The sequence below is a fragment of the Aspergillus tanneri genome, assembly GCF_003426965.1.
Source record: "Aspergillus tanneri strain NIH1004 chromosome Unknown AapTan_1_pilon_pilon_pilon, whole genome shotgun sequence".
Classification (NCBI taxonomy): Eukaryota; Fungi; Ascomycota; class Eurotiomycetes; order Eurotiales; family Aspergillaceae; genus Aspergillus; species Aspergillus tanneri.
In genome coordinates this window covers 2,016,337-2,033,122 of record NW_022984628.1, presented here as the reverse complement: position 1 = coordinate 2,033,122, position 16,786 = coordinate 2,016,337, and the positions used below count along the sequence as shown (strand labels likewise).

Below are 16,786 nucleotides of genomic sequence, written 5' to 3'. Positions count from 1 at the left end.
AAATAGTAGATTGTGCATACAAGAGCCAAAGTAGGACAAATGAGGGTGGGGCGTGATACTGCAAAGGAAGATGGGGCGGATGTTGGAAAGTAGAGCTCTGCGTGAGTAGTTTTAAGAGTCTTGAACCAACTTAGGTCGCGTGTACGGCGCGTTCATGTATCACGCGTATGCTCTTTTCGGGTTAACTACTGACCACTACTCTGTACTCAATACCATGTTTGTGGCAATTGACAACAGTGTTTCCTCATCATTCATTTAATCGTTCATCGGTTCTTTTTATTTTTGAGGGGCGATATTTATTTATTGATTGAATAAAGGAAAAAGTAAAAAAGAGTTGTGCGTATCTACAGTGTTTCTATCGCTGTGCTGCAATAATGGATTCAGATCCAGTGCCTCCATCGTCGTCGCCGGGATTTGGAACCCCTGTGCATCCTTTGCGAAAGAGCAAACATAACCCACTTCCAATGATGACATCCATACTTCCAATTTTGCTTCCGCCCTCAACCCTTCGACCTGTGGCTTTCCGCACTTTCACCCGGAAGCATAACTTGACGATATCATCTTCTGCACTCCATACTCTAGCAACATTTGTGGGTAAGAACTGTGGCTCGGGATGGCGCGAAGAAGGGCTCGCAGAGCGGGTATTAGATGAAGTTGCTAAGAGTTGGAAAAGGGCTGGCGGTGGCGTTATTGTTGAGGAGGGAAAAGGGGCATCCTTGAAGGCCATTCTGCGGACCATGGAAGGGAACATGAGTGGCGGTAGGGTTGCTAATTGGAGGGCCAGTACAGCAGACGAAGGGTCAATGAGCATAACCAATCAGAACAGCAGCGATACTCATTCTCTGGCAGCGCAGGACATCAAAGGGCGAAAAGACACTGAGTTGTCGTTGTACCCAAGGTCCTGGATTAATGTCATTGAAGCATTCAGTATCCCTCGGCTAACTTACAATGCGGACAAGAAGTATTTTGAAGTCGTGAATTTTGACCCTAGTTTATTCCCACCACCTTTGCGCAATATCATGCTATTCAGAGACCGATATAACATTGTTTGCCAGCGTTTACTCCGGAATGAATCTTTCCAAACATCGATGGGGCTGTCAGATGGACTTTCTTTACATCAGCCATCACCCTTTGCTACCAAACAAGGTTATAGACTCACCCCCATCGCAAACTTGCTTGGCAGAAGTGGTACCTCGCATTTGCTACTTGGTTTACTCTCCGTCTCTCCTACAGGCGATCTATCTCTCAGTGATTTGACGGGCAGCATTTCATTAGAATTAAACCATGCACGCATGGTACCCGAAAATGGTGCTTGGCTTGCCCCTGGTATGATTATACTTGTCGATGGGATCTACGAAGAGGAAGAGAACATCAAAGGGTCAAGTTTGGGTGGAAATAGCGGAATTGGAGGCGCCATAGGAGGTAGATTTGTGGGGGTTTCTATCTGCGGCCCGCCTTGTGAACGGCGAGAGACGTCTTTTGGAATGAATGTTCGGGAAAGCAGAGGGGAAGTCAACTCTAGCGGAGGTCTCGGGTGGGTTGATTTTTTGGGACTTGGAAGTGAGCGTGCACAAGGTTCACGCATGAGGCAGATCCAAGCTAGATGCCTCGAGTATATGCGCGATGGCTTCGAAAGCCCTTGTCGACTCAAGATCGCCATTATGAGTGAGGTGAATCTTGACGATATGAAGACTGTGGATGCTCTCCGAAAACTTTTCAATTTATACAATGATTTGCCCCTTGCAGAGCGCCCGATGGTCTTCATCCTGATTGGGAACTTCGTTCAGAAAACTACAATCAATGGCAGCGGCAAGGCAGGGAGCATTGAGTACAAAGAATATTTTGACTCACTCGCGGGGGTTCTGTCCGATTTTCCCTACTTGCTGCAGCATTCTACTTTCATATTTGTACCCGGTGACAGTGACCCATGGTCATCTGCTTTTGCGGCTGGTGCTGCTTCCCCCGTTCCCCGCCCAGCGATCCCTGGGCTGTTCACATCGAGAGTGAAACGTGTATTTGCGATGGCAAATTCTGAGCTAGATCGGCCTCAGTCGTCTGGGCCAATCGGCGAGGCTATCTGGACCTCAAACCCGTCACGTCTCACTCTCTTCGGGCCGATCCACGACATCGCTATATTTCGGGATGACATCTCCGGGCGGCTGAGACGCAGTGCAGTGAATATAAAACAGGATGTGGATAACACTGGTGCTGCGACGGAAGAAGATTTGAACCCTCAAGACCAAATGATATCGGCTGCGCCTGAAGATCGTACGGAGAATCCAAGAACAGGCGTAAATACCCTTCCAGCTCCCTCTGCAGTTCTCACGGCCCGGAAGCTTGTCAAGACGATATTAGATCAAGGAACTCTGTCTCCTTTCCCTCTGTCGCTGCGACCTGTGCTCTGGGATTATGTATCCTCGTTGCAACTGTATCCACTTCCAACTGGCCTTATTCTAGCAGACGCTGAGGCGGAACCATTTTGCATGACTTATGAAGGATGCCATGTGATGAACCCCGGAAAGCTGACTTCTGAGGGTGAGCTGTCTTGCATGCGATGGATCGAATATGATGTTCTGAAAAATCGAGGCAAAGTAAGAGAGGAAAGTTACTAGCTAGCGACTAAATTATATCCTTCCACCTCTCTCGCTGGCGTTGATCCGGCACAGAAACAGATTCTTTGATGGATGGTTGAACATCCTCAGAGGACATGGGGCAGTATAGATACTCAGCATTAGTAAACTCCGTGTTTAAAAGCGGAAGCCATCTTTATCTATAATTTGATATGGGGCATTGATTGCTTAGTTTATATTTCAAAGAGGTAACAAGTTTCAAAAGCAGGGACCTCGGAAGGTCTGGAACTTATTTGACTCTGGTGGCTTGAGCAATGCCATTAGAATGCTACTAGCATATCTTCAACTTCGAAAAGTAACGGGTAGATAGAAAAGGGGCTGCAAGTGAACGGGGAACCATGTACAGCAGACAATGTACATACAGATAAAAATCGAGTGTGAACACAATTCGTGTGGAATATGAATAATTAGATGAGAATGTTTATACATACATGCACGGATTCATTGCTACGCATGAGGTATCGAGTGAGAGCTGTCCCTATCATGAAGGTTGGAAAAACGGGAATGCCTTAATCGATCATAATTATGTCTGTGTTTTGTGGAATAGGGCCGGCCATGGATTGCATATGCTCGCCGCTCATTCTGGTAGTGGGCGTTAGGCCTGCCTGAGACATGCTCTCTGTTCCCTCAGCTCCCCCCAGTTGAACTGTTTGAGATTCAGCCGAATTGCTCAAGCCGATGGATGTGGTATCTGCGCCTGAATTTTTCGGTCCTAAATGGTCTCGACTGCTGCTGGAAAAGTATCTATCAAGTTCTGATATAAGGTTTCCAATTTTGTCGACCTCTGCAATTACTCCATTTCCGAGCCCCCTCCAGCCGTCACCCCTTGAACTGTAAAGCCTCTTCCAGGAATCTGAGCTTCGTAGCTCCTTGTTTGATAAGTCATGCGAGCTGCTTTTGTCTCTAAGAGTCCATACCATGTGGCCTAGGTGTTGGCTAGCTACTAGTTGAAAGCGCAGCTCTTGGATTGGATAGTGAATAATAAAGGCTTTTGCATTGCGGGCGATCACTTGCACCTTTAATGGCCCCTTGTGAGATGGATTATTCATAATTTCGTCCACAGCTTGCAACAGTGGAAGTGTGAGCGAGAGAAGTTCCGTAACAGCATCGAGACCAGCGTCCGTAGACGAACGATTTAAGATTGTTGTAAGGGACCTTTGAATGCGACGATGAGGATTTGAGCAGCCAAAGTTGATCCCTAGGCGCAAGCAGAACAAAGGGTCCGTTTGCGACACGCCATTGACAGACTTGGCGTCTTCATGGAAGAGCGGTGAGGAAAGTCCAATATCAATGCTGGCAGATAGATCCTTCTCGGGGCCGTATTTGAAAGCAACATGAGACAGTGACAAAGACTGGGGGGACATCTTCTTGCGTTGAAGAACTTCGAGAACAGACAGTACACATTCTAACCGCTGCAATTTTTCTAAGAGGCTGGCCATGACAGGACGGCCAGCTGGAGCAAGCAGGCGAATAGCAAAGCCATTGCCTCTTCTTGAAAAGACTACTGAGTGATCCCACGTAGTGCGCAATATATTGAAGACCTTTGCGGGAACCAGTAAGCTGCCATATGCCACCATTATGGCTGCTTTTTTGCGGGGATCAACTCCATGAAAAGAAACACGAATTGTTTCTTTAATCAATCCCCCTTTCTTTAATCTGGACGGTGATGCTAACTGAAGAGCCTGAGGAATATTTGGCATGTCGTATCGAATGAAAATATCGGGAACTTGGAGGTTTGATCCAATCATTAATCTATGCAAAACTGGATAGAAATCGATCGACTGTACGTCAGCGAGGTAACGCGCATTCGCATAAACCGCCAGTATCCCAGAAAGGCAATGCTCTATGTCTGCAGAAGACGTGCAGTTAATCGGCTGCTGCACAGGGGAAAGCGTACTGCTAATGATCTGGGCCGAGCGAGGGGAGAAATGATTCTGGGCGCTTGTGTCGAATGCTGAATGACTATTTGCTGATGTGGGCGGCAGAAGTTGAACTACCCACCAGTTATCGCCGTCCATGCTACTTGTAACCGCCACAGCCCAGGTACGTTCCCAGAAGTGATGCCAGAAAAAAGAAAATCGTACAACGTTGGCTGGGAAAACTTTGCGCATATCAATCTTTAACCCTCTCGGATTGACGGATTCGAAACCGAGCATCTTAACATGGGATTCGATCTCTTCTATGGCTGCAATACAACGCAATCGTGAGACACGGGAGACTATATCATCAGCGTATTGTCTATCATGGCTTCGTTCAATGTCCATTCGCACTAAAGTGCTGGGACTAGCCGACAAGATATGTGATCCCGACATTGGCTCGATCGAGACCCGGAGATACTTTGAGGTGGTGAGTTGAACATCCAGTTGACAATCTCCAGGTTCGGTTCCAGACAATTGAGACCGCAAAGACAGCAAGCCAGAAGCGAAGACGAAGCTTTTGCTTAGTATTTTATGCGCAGAATATAATATGTGAGAGATGTGCAGTGCAAGGACACTTCGTAGAATATTTTCCATAGAAAGGTTCTCCGTATCGAATTCAATGTCCCCACTTTCGACTTCTTGACCATCTCTCATCCAGCGCAGCCCCAGGTATGGAACCTTGTGGCTATGGCTTTGGTATTTTGGTCGACCGCTCTTGATTCCTATTTCAACCCAGCTCTTACTTCCAGGCTTGAGAGCCCAATAATGTACAACCAGCGTTCGATGCAATAATTCAATGTGCAAGACATCTGACCAAAGACCTTTCGCCAGTTCCATGGCCTGCTTAAAAAGAATGCTGATTTTGTTGATCAGTACTAGGTTATGCAACATATCAAAGCACCCAATCAAGCCGCTATGTCTAAGAACGTCGTTGACTTTGATATCAAGTTCATTGAACAGTCGGCCTTGGGGGACCGAGGACGACGGATGAAAGAGGAAGCGAATGTCAACGAAGTAAAACTGAGATGATTCGTCTTCCTTCCCGATAGAAAGATCTAGTTCGAACTCGCCGGATACAATGAATGTGACACGTCCGTCATGAACACGGTAGGTTTGGAAGGGACGAGGAATTACATCGCATAATGTTAGTCTTGTGGCGATGATTTTATCGATTTTCTTCAATTTTTTAAGAGTACATTTAGCCGTTAAGGGCCTTAGGGGTTTGTATCCAAGCTAAACGAAACTAGGTTAACTATCCATCCCGACAACTGTTCATTTGGAGGAGGGAACCTACATCTGGCATTGAAACAATTTTTGCCTTTGACAAAACTTCCAGAGCTGTCTTCAGATCTGGGTTCGCCACCTGAGCTTGAACCAGGTCTCTTTTCATGTCTCCAGTCCATTGCAGAGCCCCTACATATGCCTGATGACGAGTGCGAATGAAGTTTTGAAGGTCAATTAGCTTACTGACACCAGCGGCCTGCCGACTCCATTGAGACAGAACCAGGAGTTTGATGAATTCGGCTCGTTTAGCATGAACAAAATCTAAGATCCGGAGCTTCTTCTGTATGTTCTCTGAGGACTGGTTGACAAATAATTTTCCATTCGTGGGCAATGAGGACGAACTTGCATCGTGGGATGGCATCTGAACATCCGCCAGCTCTGCAAGCAAGTCGGAGAGATCATTCCAGCATTGCTGTACAGACCTATTGACCAACTTTGAGAATGGAAAAAAACCTTGTGTAACGTGTGGCAACTCCGGGGGCCCTTTATTTAGTCTCAATGTAGTTTTCGCTTGTTTTTCTCCATCCTCCATAACCTGTGTCGCCCCATTGACATGCATAGAGCCCTTCTTCGGGTCGATGGACAATACATATTGATCGGTACCAACGGGGGAGGGTGACAAGCCATTTCTTGCCTCTATCCCCTGCCCAGCTCCAACAACGTTCGTATTGTCCATTATGACGCCCGGCATATCTAGGCTGCGGCTTTGTCTTCAGAAGCCCTCCCCTCCTTCACCCCTGCGCAATTCAAGATCAGCAGCCTAATTAAAGTGCTTCTTCGAAATCTAAGAAGCCAGAGCCGGCGGGGTAGGAAGGGAAGCTGATGGCAGCGCTCGGTTGGAGGGGGATATAGCGTAGGGCCATGTGTTCGTCAGTAGGCAGAGCGCAAGAACAGCATCTATGACAGCGGCCGCAGTCACTAGTAAATTCTCAAGGAGGTTTCTCATACAATGCTGGCTGGGGTGCGTGCAGGTGTATGTGTTTTTTTTCGCTGGCACAGTGGATTGCCAAAAAAAAAAAACCTCGGAGGGATAACTATAATTAGCACTGCAACAGCTTTTAATTAAGCTGACAACAACACTGGGTGATTAGAGATAAAAAGCTTATAAGCCAAACTTTATATCACCCTTCAAAGGTTGCCTTGTAGATAGATAAGGCTTTGCACCGTCAGGATAAGGAAGGGATGTAGAAAGAAACAGGGAGTTTGAGTAGCAGTTGAGGGTAAGTACGAAGTACTGAAAAAATATCATAAGCAAGATTAGAGGTCAGGACCTTCTCAGCATAGGTGATGGTATTCAGAGACCGTGTTTTATCATTCGACAAGCTTTGGTGGGCTTTGGAGACGAAGACAATGAATTAACTGAAGCCGCCCACGCAAATGCGATGCAATGCATTAACTAGACAGCCTCAATGGCTGGTGGTGTATGCCTTGGTGCCTTACTGGCAGCCGTATACCATACATACCATACATACCATACATACAGTACATAGATACGTAGAAGGTGAGTCCGTATATGTATTGTACTGTATGTACTCCGTACACTGCCCTGCTATACACGAAAGATACACCTACATACCCTACATACAGAGTATTTAAAGAGATAAGATACAAACGTAATCGGTAAGCGAGCGACGCATGAAAGCGAGCGCCGCGCCTCTGTACTCCATAAAATGACACTTTTTAAGAGTCTAATATCTCAACAATAAAGCGCCTAGAGGGCATGAAATTTAATATACGGTATAATATAATACTATATATATATGTGTTAAGCAGAGAAATTTCAGGAATGCATATTTCTCCAGATAAGATAAATTACAACTGTATTTTTTATATATTTAGTTGCCTAGTATTTAGAGCTAAGAAAACTATTTAAAAACACGAAAATACAAAAACACCCTTTTAGAATCCATAGATATGCTATTATCTTATCAAGATGTTTCTATATCTACTGTTGATTGAGATATTAAGGTTTCAAAGAGTGCCATTTTATATGGAGTACAGAAGTACGGCGCTCTCGCCTTTAGTTAATGCGGCGCTCGCTTACCAACTACGTTATTAACTAACTAGCTAACCTATTATGGATAGTTGGTATTAATACATACCTAGGTACCTACGGAGTGGTCAACTTAGAAGCTATGTTGGACCCGCTGGCTATATTCCAGAGATGGTAGTTGTAGCTTCAATCTACAGCAAATTTACTGTCCTTCCAGCTATAATAAGTTCACTTGCTAGTGTATGTCTTTAACCTCTAGGTATGTTAAGCATGTTCATTCATAGTCATGATGATGGCCTCCTCCCTCTCTTCCAGATAAGCTAAGATGTTAGTTATCTTGTCTACTACAGATTCGGAAGCCTTTTCATCCCCCCATCACTTTGCCCACTTATTCTTGGATATGAAAACTGTGGATGGCTCGACTAGGTATCACTATGTGGGAAGATGAGATAACAGAGATAAGCCCACGGCCTCAATATCCTGGTGATGATACTCGATACACAAGTAAAAAGGAGCTTACTGGGTGGTACAGTTATGGATGGGCAGCAGAAGCCTTCGCGGTGTGCGCTATGGGTATGGATATCATTTCCCCAGAAAGGCTTGCCTGGCTCTTTATATGTCAATAAACACTTAGGATTAACTGTCAACCCTAGGGTCGTTCCTCCCAATTACATTAGAACAAATGGCCCGCGATCGTGGTGTTCTTCTATCAGACAAGGTGACTCCATGTGCTATAGCCTGGAAGGCCCCACGCCGGTCACCATTGGTTTCGTGGGCTTCTGATATGACTATGAACAAGACCCCCGATTCACCCAATACTGACCAATGCATCATAAAAATACTTGGCGTTGAAATTAATACTGCAAGCTTTGCTATGTACACTTTCTCCCTGAGTGTCTTTGTTCAAGCTATATTGATAATATCAATGTCAGGTGCCGCAGACCATGGGAGCTACCGTAAATCGCTTTTAGTGGCATTTGCTCTTATTGGTTCCACAGCTACAATGCTATTTCTGGGTGTTTTGCCAAAGCTCTATATTCTCGGTGGCTTTTTTGCAGTAGTGTCGAATACTTGCTTTGGGGCATCGTTTGTTCTTTTAAATTCATTCTTACCGCTGCTTGTCCGTCATCACCCGTCCTTACTTGGAAGACATGGTGAACGTGCTCCTTCTGCCATATTACAGGATGATAATCCTTCATCAGACAGTGCTTGCCAGTGTGGAAGTTACTCAACGACACCGCTTCTCCGCCCTATCCAGTTAGAAAATGAGGGGAACGATACGGAATACGCCAATTGTCCATCTTCGACAGACACCTCAGAGGAATTAAACTTCTCTACCAAGATATCCTCGTACGGAATTGGAATTGGATACATTGGCTCTGTGATACTGCAAGTAGTCTGTATCCTTGTTGTTGTCGTCACTCATCAAACTACATTCTCACTGCGACTTGTCCTATTTCTCATCGGATTATGGTGGTTCATTTTTACCATACCCGCTGCACTTTGGCTGCGACCTCGCCCCGGACCACCACTTCCGTATACGAACCAAAATTCCTCTTGGATTGGTTATATAGTATTTGCTTGGAAGTCCCTGTATCACACGGCAGTGCGAGCTCGGAATTTAAAGGACATTTCATTGTTCCTTGTGTCTTGGTTCCTTCTAAGTGACGGCATCGCTACTGTAAGCGGAACAGCTGTACTCTTTGCCAAAACAGAGCTTGACATGCAGCCTGCGGCACTTGGAATGATTAATGTGGTTACAATGGTTTCCGGGGTATGTGGAGCATTTTCCTGGGGCTATATTTCACGTGTCTTCGACCTTCGTGCATCACAAACCATAGTTGCATGCATTATCTTATTCGAAATTGTCCCCCTCTATGGTCTTCTGGGGTATATTCCGGCGATTAAGAGTTTGGGGCATTTCGGCCTCCAGCAACCCTGGGAAATGTTTCCACTTGGCGTCGTGTATGGCCTTGTTATGGGCGGCCTGTCGTCATATTGTCGAAGCTTTTTTGGAGAATTGATCCCACCTGGTTATGAAGCAGCCTTCTTTGCTCTTTATGCCATCACCGACAAAGGCTCCAGCATTTTCGGCCCTGCAATTGTTGGAATAATCACGGACCACTATGGTGAAATCAGACCTGCATTCATCTTTCTTGCGATCTTAATTCTGCTCCCACTACCACTGATGCTCCTAGTTGACGTTGACCGAGGGAAAAGAGACGCACTTGGGCTTTCAACACAGTTAGAAGGTACACCGGAATGGGAAGTGCATAGCAACTATGGTACGATCCCCCATAGTCAGACTGGGAATGGAGAGACAGTGGTTTAAAGAAAACAATGAGAGCATGGAAAATATATCCACAGCTTGTATTAATCATTTATGCGTATTATAAACCTATGTGAATATCTAGATGTCAAGACACCATTTGGCCAACCAAAAACCCGGGCCTTAGCGAAGCCATAATAGAGTCTTATAGGAGTTTCAACAATATCTATTTGCGGCCTAGCTTGGTGAGAGGGCTCATGGGTGCACTATACACTTTACGCGCTTTGAAACTATGGGGGTACACCGCGGGTTTATTTTAGATTACCGCGGAGCTATGCCACTCCACACAGGCAATTTTCAGACAGTTAGAATGATTGCACAAAGCAATTAATGCAGATCTTTAGAGATGCTTGAAAGCATATATTTAGGTTTTAAGACGACGTACCGTTATTAGTGAATGATTTTAGGACAAGATATCTGGGATATATGTACATACATACCTATCTACTCCATAAAACAGAATACAAGAGACATGCCTGTTCAAGGAGTAATATGGGCTTGCTTATATGGATATATGTTAACCATATAAAGTACTAGGTACGAAGTCTCCATACCTTGTACCTGCCTATCTACCTAGGTTGATGGTCGTGTCCCTTGCTGGAACTAGGCACCGCCCCACACATGAACCAGTCACGTTGCTCAGTTGCTAGGTAGCTGACAGAAAGAACAAACTGTCCTTAACTACCAGGCCATATATTACTTAATGAGTCCTTTACCTGTTCAGCACCATCTCTCACCAACCACTTTCTACCACTAGTGATCATTTCCAAGATTTTATTTTTCTTTTCCTTCCTGCCCACGCTTTCTTTGTAAAAAGAAGTTTGGAAAGGACAAGCATCAGGCCTCTTTTCGAGGCTATTATCATCTAAATTCCCAGTCTTCTGTAAACTTATTGATTCCCATCCTCGCACGTTCAGGTTGTGCCTTGTTTCCCGTGGTACATACGCGTCAACATGCGTTCTTTTGCGTCCTGGATCTTAAGTCTTTTGGGGGCTTCGACTGTGGCGTTATCTAGTGATGCCCAGGCCGTGCTCCATGATGGTTCGTCTGATGTGCAGTCACTTACCAAGGACACGTTTGATGATTTCATCAAGAAGCATGACTTGGTGCTGGCTGAATTTTTTGCCCCATGGTGTGGGCATTGCAAGGCTCTAGCCCCAAAATACGAGGAAGCCGCCACCCAGTTGAAGGAGAAGGAAATTCCATTGGTTAAGATTGATTGTACCGAAGAAGAAGAGCTTTGTAGGGAGCAGGGAGTCGAAGGCTATCCAACCCTGAAGATCTTCCGTGGTCTTGATTCTAGCAAGCCATACCAGGGAGCCCGCCAGACTGAATCGTAAGTTAACAGCATATTCACATATCATGTTGTGCGGATGTCAAGTGCTGAGGAATCATAGTATCGTTTCGTACATGATCAAGCAGTCACTTCCCGCCGTGTCTACCGTCAATGAAGAAAATCTCGAGGATACTAAGACTATGGATAAAGTTGTTGTCATTGGTTATTTCGGATCCGACGATAAGGCAGCCAGCGAGGCTTTCACAAGCTTGGCAGAGTCTCAGAGAGACAACTACCTCTTCGCTGCAGCTAGTGATGCGGCTATTGCAAAGGCGGAGGGCGTCAAGCAACCTTCGGTGGTTCTTTACAAAAATTTCGACGAGAAAAAAGCCATTTACACTGGTGAAATTGAACAGGAAGCCGTCCTCAGTTGGGTTAAGACAGCCAGTACACCCCTTGTAGGTGAAATTGGCCCGGAGACATATACTGGATATATTACAGTAAGTCATTGCCCATGTCCAAATAGTTCAAATGGTGTCCCTTGCATATAGTTTTGGAGGATGCCGAGAAGTTAATTTGTCTATTTCATGAAGGCTGGCATCCCTCTGGCATACATTTTCGCCGAGACCCAAGAAGAGCGCGAGAAGTTTACGGAGGAATTTAAACCTATTGCTGAGAAGCACAAGGGTGCTATCAATATTGCAACAATCGATGCTAAGTTGTTTGGGGCCCACGCTGGTAATCTCAATCTGGACCCCCAGACTTTCCCCGCGTTCGCCATTCAAGACCCCGAGAATAAGGCGAAATATCCTTACGATCAGTCTAAGGGGATCAAGACCAAGGATGTTGCCAAGTTTATCCAAGACGTTCTCGACGGCAAGGTTGAACCCAGTATTAAGTCCGAGCCTGTTCCAGAGACACAGGAGGGCCCGGTCACCGTTGTGGTAGCCCATTCCTACAAAGAGCTTGTCATTGACAACGAAAAGGATGTCCTTCTCGAATTTTATGCGCCATGGTGCGGACACTGCAAAGCGTAAGTTGTCTTATCATCCGAACATGTGTCTAAGGGGCTTCATGATCACTGACCAACCCGTTATAGTCTTGCTCCCCAATATGAGGAACTGGCGAGTTTTTATTACAAGAATCCCGATTTTGCATCCAAGGTCACTATCGCCAAAATTGATGCAACCGCCAACGATGTCCCCGATTCGATTACTGGCTTCCCCACAATCAAACTCTACCCGGCCGGTGCAAAGGACGCTCCTATTGAATATGATGGATCTCGTACCATCGAGGATCTTGCCAATTTCGTGAAGGAGAATGGTAAACATAAGGTCGCTGTTACTCTCGACAAGACCGAGGAGGGTGATGTCACCGAGACTCCTGCTTCTGGCGAGGACGAGCCCGCTGCTACAGATGATGATAAGGTGGACCATGATGAACTGTAAACTCATTTACTAGTTTTATGAGATATCTATTTTACAAGTATTAATTCCAACGGTTTGACCGATTCTGGCTGTTCCAGCTCAAGCTATTCTCCTACCTAAACTAAATTGCTGGTATTTTACAGACAGTAGGTAGGGAAAACGACACCTTGCTGAGAAGCAATAGACTAGGCATTTATGAAATTATTGCTATTCGCACTCTCAATATTGGAAATCTGACCTACTATAGAACGAAGCTTCCAGTTGCAAAACACTAGACGCTAAAACTAATTTGACGGAATTGTTGCCAAGCCAATATCAAAATTTGCGAAAACAGTCATACCAACCGCTTTTCATACTCGAGACACGGTGCAATTGCGCTCAATCTGCCGTTTCTGCTGCCGCCAATGCCTCTAGAGCATCAACATCGTCTTCAAACTCATCAGTAGTTCGAAGCTGTGCATGCTGTGTTGTATCAGCATCTTCCACTAGGGGATCGGGCGAGGGCTGCTTTGTTGTGGATATTTTCGACGTATTAGTCGCGGTAGAAGGACCCTGAATTGTAACAAATGGGGAGCTAGTTTTCACATTTGATGTCAAGCTCCAATCAATAACTTCGTCAGCGCCGTAACGTTCAGCCAGCCACTCATTGCATTTTTTGAAGTGTCCATTAGTAAACTGAGTTTAATGACTCCAATCAGCATATCAAAATTAAAAGAAAAATAAAATAGAGAAATGATGTAGGAAAGTAGCACGAAGTTAATGGATTACTCACAAACCCTCTGGCTGCACTGAGTGGACTTGGATGAGCTGATTGCAAAACACAATGTTTTTGTTGGTTGATACCAGCCACACGCTTTCCTGCATGGCTACCCCATGCAAGGAAAACAACCCCATGAGATCGCACCCGGGCTACCACATCAATGGCTTTCTGAGTAAGCCGTTCCCACCCTTTGTTCGAATGACTAGCGGCCTGATGGGCACGTACTGTCAAGCACGTATTGAGTAATAAGACACCACGCTCCGCCCACTGAGTTAGAAGACCCCCTTTGTTTGGCGGCCGTTGAAAGGACGGATAATCATTCTGGATCCCAGTGTATATGTTGACAAGAGATGGAGGGGCGGGTGTAGGAGGGCGAACAGAAAATGACAGGCCATGGGCCTGATTGTGGTTATGATATGGGTCTTGGCCGATGATCACTGCTTTCACTTTGTGCAAAGGTGTATGACGAGACCTAAGAATCTTTGTAAACAAGATGGCCAGTATCTTTATAAGGAATGACACTGTACCAGGAGTAGATCTCATTCTCCGGCGGGAAGACTTTGGCCCCAGACTGCTTTTCTTTTCGAAGAAAGCGTTTCAGCGCCAGGAACTCTGGTGTTACAAGTTCCTCCTTTAGCTGTGACAGCCAGCTTTCATCCAAAGTATCGATCTCGAGTTGAAGGAGCTCAGCTTGCTCGGTTGTTAAAGATGCTACCCATTTCTGCTTATTGAAGGTGGAAGCATAGGTAGCCGGCGGTTTGGACTCAGACGTATTGGCTTTCGCTTTGGGCACCCCAAAGAAAGACGTGATACTGCCGTTAGCCTTGGATTTTTTTGGCGCTACTGGAGTTGTCAAATGATTGGCGTCTCGTTTCACACCTGTCGGGCTGACCATGTTGCTTGTTTGTTGAGCGAGTCCACTTGTATGGTTGGGATTAGGATAACAAAATATGGTAGCGGTTGATGAAGGATAGGGATACACCTCCGGCTAAACCGTAGTCTTGTGTAGATATGTGAGTACCTAAGTGTATTTGCTTGCTACAGCTTCCTACTTAGATTGATTGGTTGCTTGCGACGATCTGGAACGCGTCGCGTCATCGTCGCGCATGAAGCTTCCTTTGCCGTGTGAATGAGGCGTAATTTATGTATGTACTGTACCGGGAGTATCCATACATACATTCCAGTTGGTCAGCTGAATGGGCGTATGAGCTAGTATCACAGATCATATGATAATAATGGATCTGTATTAAAAAGTATCCCCTACCCCGTTGCTGGCTTTTAGCGGTAATTAATATACTACTCTCTGAGTGGTCAATATTTTCACCGCTTGCTGACATAATCGTCCATTGGCTTTATTTCCAAATATACTCACGCACTTTCTTATTTTCTGATCTATCAGATACTACATGTAAATACTCTACTACGCGCTCTACTACGCGCTCCCTAGTCTGTTCTCTACTCTGCCCTCTACCTTACTGTACAACACTGACTATGGAATCCCAGACCTCTCAGACCTCACGTGCGCCAAAGAGAAAATGCCCACCAAAAAAGCCAGAGAAACCAAAGAAACCAAAGATTAAGGAAGTGCCAGGTTTACTGGCACAGTGGCCTTCTCCAGAAAATATAATATTCGAGCTATTGATTATAAAAGGACGTCTCTTTCCACAGCCTATTTTACCGCCTGGTGTTGGTATAGAACCCTATAAATTGTTCTGTCTTTTTATCCCTCAAGATCTTTATACTATAACATCAAGGCATACAAATCTTTATGCTGAGCTGCACAATGCTGGAGATAGAGGTCGCCCATGGAAACCTACAATTCCTGGGGATATTAAGACCTTTTTTGCGGCAATTTTGTATATGGGCGCCTGGGGAGGATTACCAGTGGATTTTTTTGGAGGCCAGGTGAAGTTGTTTTTAAATGGCTCCAGGAGAATATTTCACAGACCTGGTTTAAGCAAATCCAGCGATTTCTTTATATATCTAACCTGTGTGTGAATGCTTTCGAGCCTACAGACTTTAAGGATAAAGCATTGTATAGTAAAGCTATCCTAGATTTTTTATAGTGGCACAAAGTAGAGCTATTAGTAGGCCGATTCCGCCAGGCCTGTACTTAATATTACAAGCCTTTAGACTTAGTTACTATTAATAAATTAATAACCTGTTGTTTTGGGCGTTCTTTGCATACATATAAGATACCTAATAAGCCAATTTCAGAAGGGTATAAGCTATTTGCCTTGGCAGATTATAGATATGTCTGGTGTTGGCTTTGGGTAAGTTATGTAAAGTTAATAATTAAAGTGGTTAAGGAAAAAGGCCTTACAATAACTGGTTTAATGGTTTATCAACTACTACAAAAGTTACCTTAAGAATCAGGCTGTTATATAATTTATCTTAACAACTACTTCACAAGCATTAATCTCTTTAAATAACTACAGAATAAAGGTATTGGAGCTTGTGGTACAACTTGTTTATTAGCATTACCTAAATTCCATCCTACCTTGGCTGTCTTGAAGGAATCAACTTTAACAAGTGAATGGAATTCCCTATATGCTGATATTAAGGATAAGACTTTATATATTGCTTGGCAGGGTAATAATACTGTGATAGCTTTATCTATAGTTTATACAGTTTATACAGTTTATAAAGATAATAACTAGATCCCTTGTATAAGAAAACGCCCCGCTAAGACTTTTACCAATACTGCGACTGCATGCAAGCCTTTTAGTGGCCAGCCAACCGCAAAACTCAAGATTCCTCTGTAATTAATGATTATAATTATTATATGGGCGGGGTAGATATTACAAATTAACTACGTGCTACATATAAGACTCACCGCAAGGCCTGGTGTTTATGGTGGCCCTTATTCTACTGGTGCCTTGATACAGCAGTGATAAATGCATACCGCATTAGCCATATACTGCGTATGAAGCGCAAAGTACCTTAGTTAACCCATGCAAAATTTCGTGAAGCTTTATATAAAGCTCTTTTTATTCAGGCCCATCATAAGCATGAATGCAAGCCTAATCCAGGGCTAGAAGATTAATATAAACCAGTTCATTCAGGAAAAAAGCAGTACTGTACATGGTGTAAACTTTAAATTAAGAAGCAACCTGGCCAGAACTACTACGGGCAAGACAGACTTATTTTATCTGCCAAATATGCAGT

At 44.7% G+C, this 16,786-nt stretch overlaps 5 protein-coding genes across 5 annotated transcripts; 3 read left to right on the top strand and 2 right to left on the bottom strand.

The window, feature by feature from the left end:
- Positions 1–374: 374 nt before the first annotated feature.
- On the top strand, positions 375–2,612 carry DPB2 (DNA polymerase epsilon noncatalytic subunit; the record flags this gene model as incomplete). The annotated part of the gene is made up of 1 exon (XM_033567381.1): positions 375–2,612. The coding sequence occupies one exon, from the start codon at positions 375–377 to the stop codon at positions 2,610–2,612; it is 2,238 nt and encodes a 745-aa protein (XP_033429376.1).
- Positions 2,613–3,139: 527 nt separating this feature from the next.
- On the bottom strand, positions 3,140–6,509 carry RGR1 (mediator of RNA polymerase II transcription subunit 14; the record flags this gene model as incomplete). Its single annotated transcript, XM_033567380.1, has 2 exons — positions 3,140–5,782; positions 5,844–6,509. The coding sequence occupies 2 exons, from the start codon at positions 6,507–6,509 to the stop codon at positions 3,140–3,142; spliced, it is 3,309 nt and encodes a 1,102-aa protein (XP_033429375.1).
- Positions 6,510–8,260: 1,751 nt separating this feature from the next.
- ATG22_1 (MFS transporter) lies at positions 8,261–10,158 on the top strand (the record flags this gene model as incomplete). The annotated part of the gene is made up of 2 exons (XM_033567379.1): positions 8,261–8,399; positions 8,480–10,158. 2 exons carry the CDS (start codon positions 8,261–8,263, stop codon positions 10,156–10,158), a joined length of 1,818 nt encoding a protein of 605 aa, XP_033429374.1.
- Positions 10,159–11,108: 950 nt separating this feature from the next.
- pdiA (protein disulfide isomerase PDI1) lies at positions 11,109–12,879 on the top strand (the record flags this gene model as incomplete). The annotated part of the gene is made up of 4 exons (XM_033567378.1): positions 11,109–11,491; positions 11,553–11,931; positions 12,025–12,464; positions 12,531–12,879. The coding sequence occupies 4 exons, from the start codon at positions 11,109–11,111 to the stop codon at positions 12,877–12,879; spliced, it is 1,551 nt and encodes a 516-aa protein (XP_033429373.1).
- Positions 12,880–13,236: 357 nt separating this feature from the next.
- Positions 13,237–14,513, bottom strand: UNG1 (uracil-DNA glycosylase; the record flags this gene model as incomplete). Its single annotated transcript, XM_033567377.1, has 3 exons — positions 13,237–13,533; positions 13,631–14,090; positions 14,146–14,513. 3 exons carry the CDS (start codon positions 14,511–14,513, stop codon positions 13,237–13,239), a joined length of 1,125 nt encoding a protein of 374 aa, XP_033429372.1.
- Between the last annotated feature and the right edge of the window lie 2,273 nt (positions 14,514–16,786).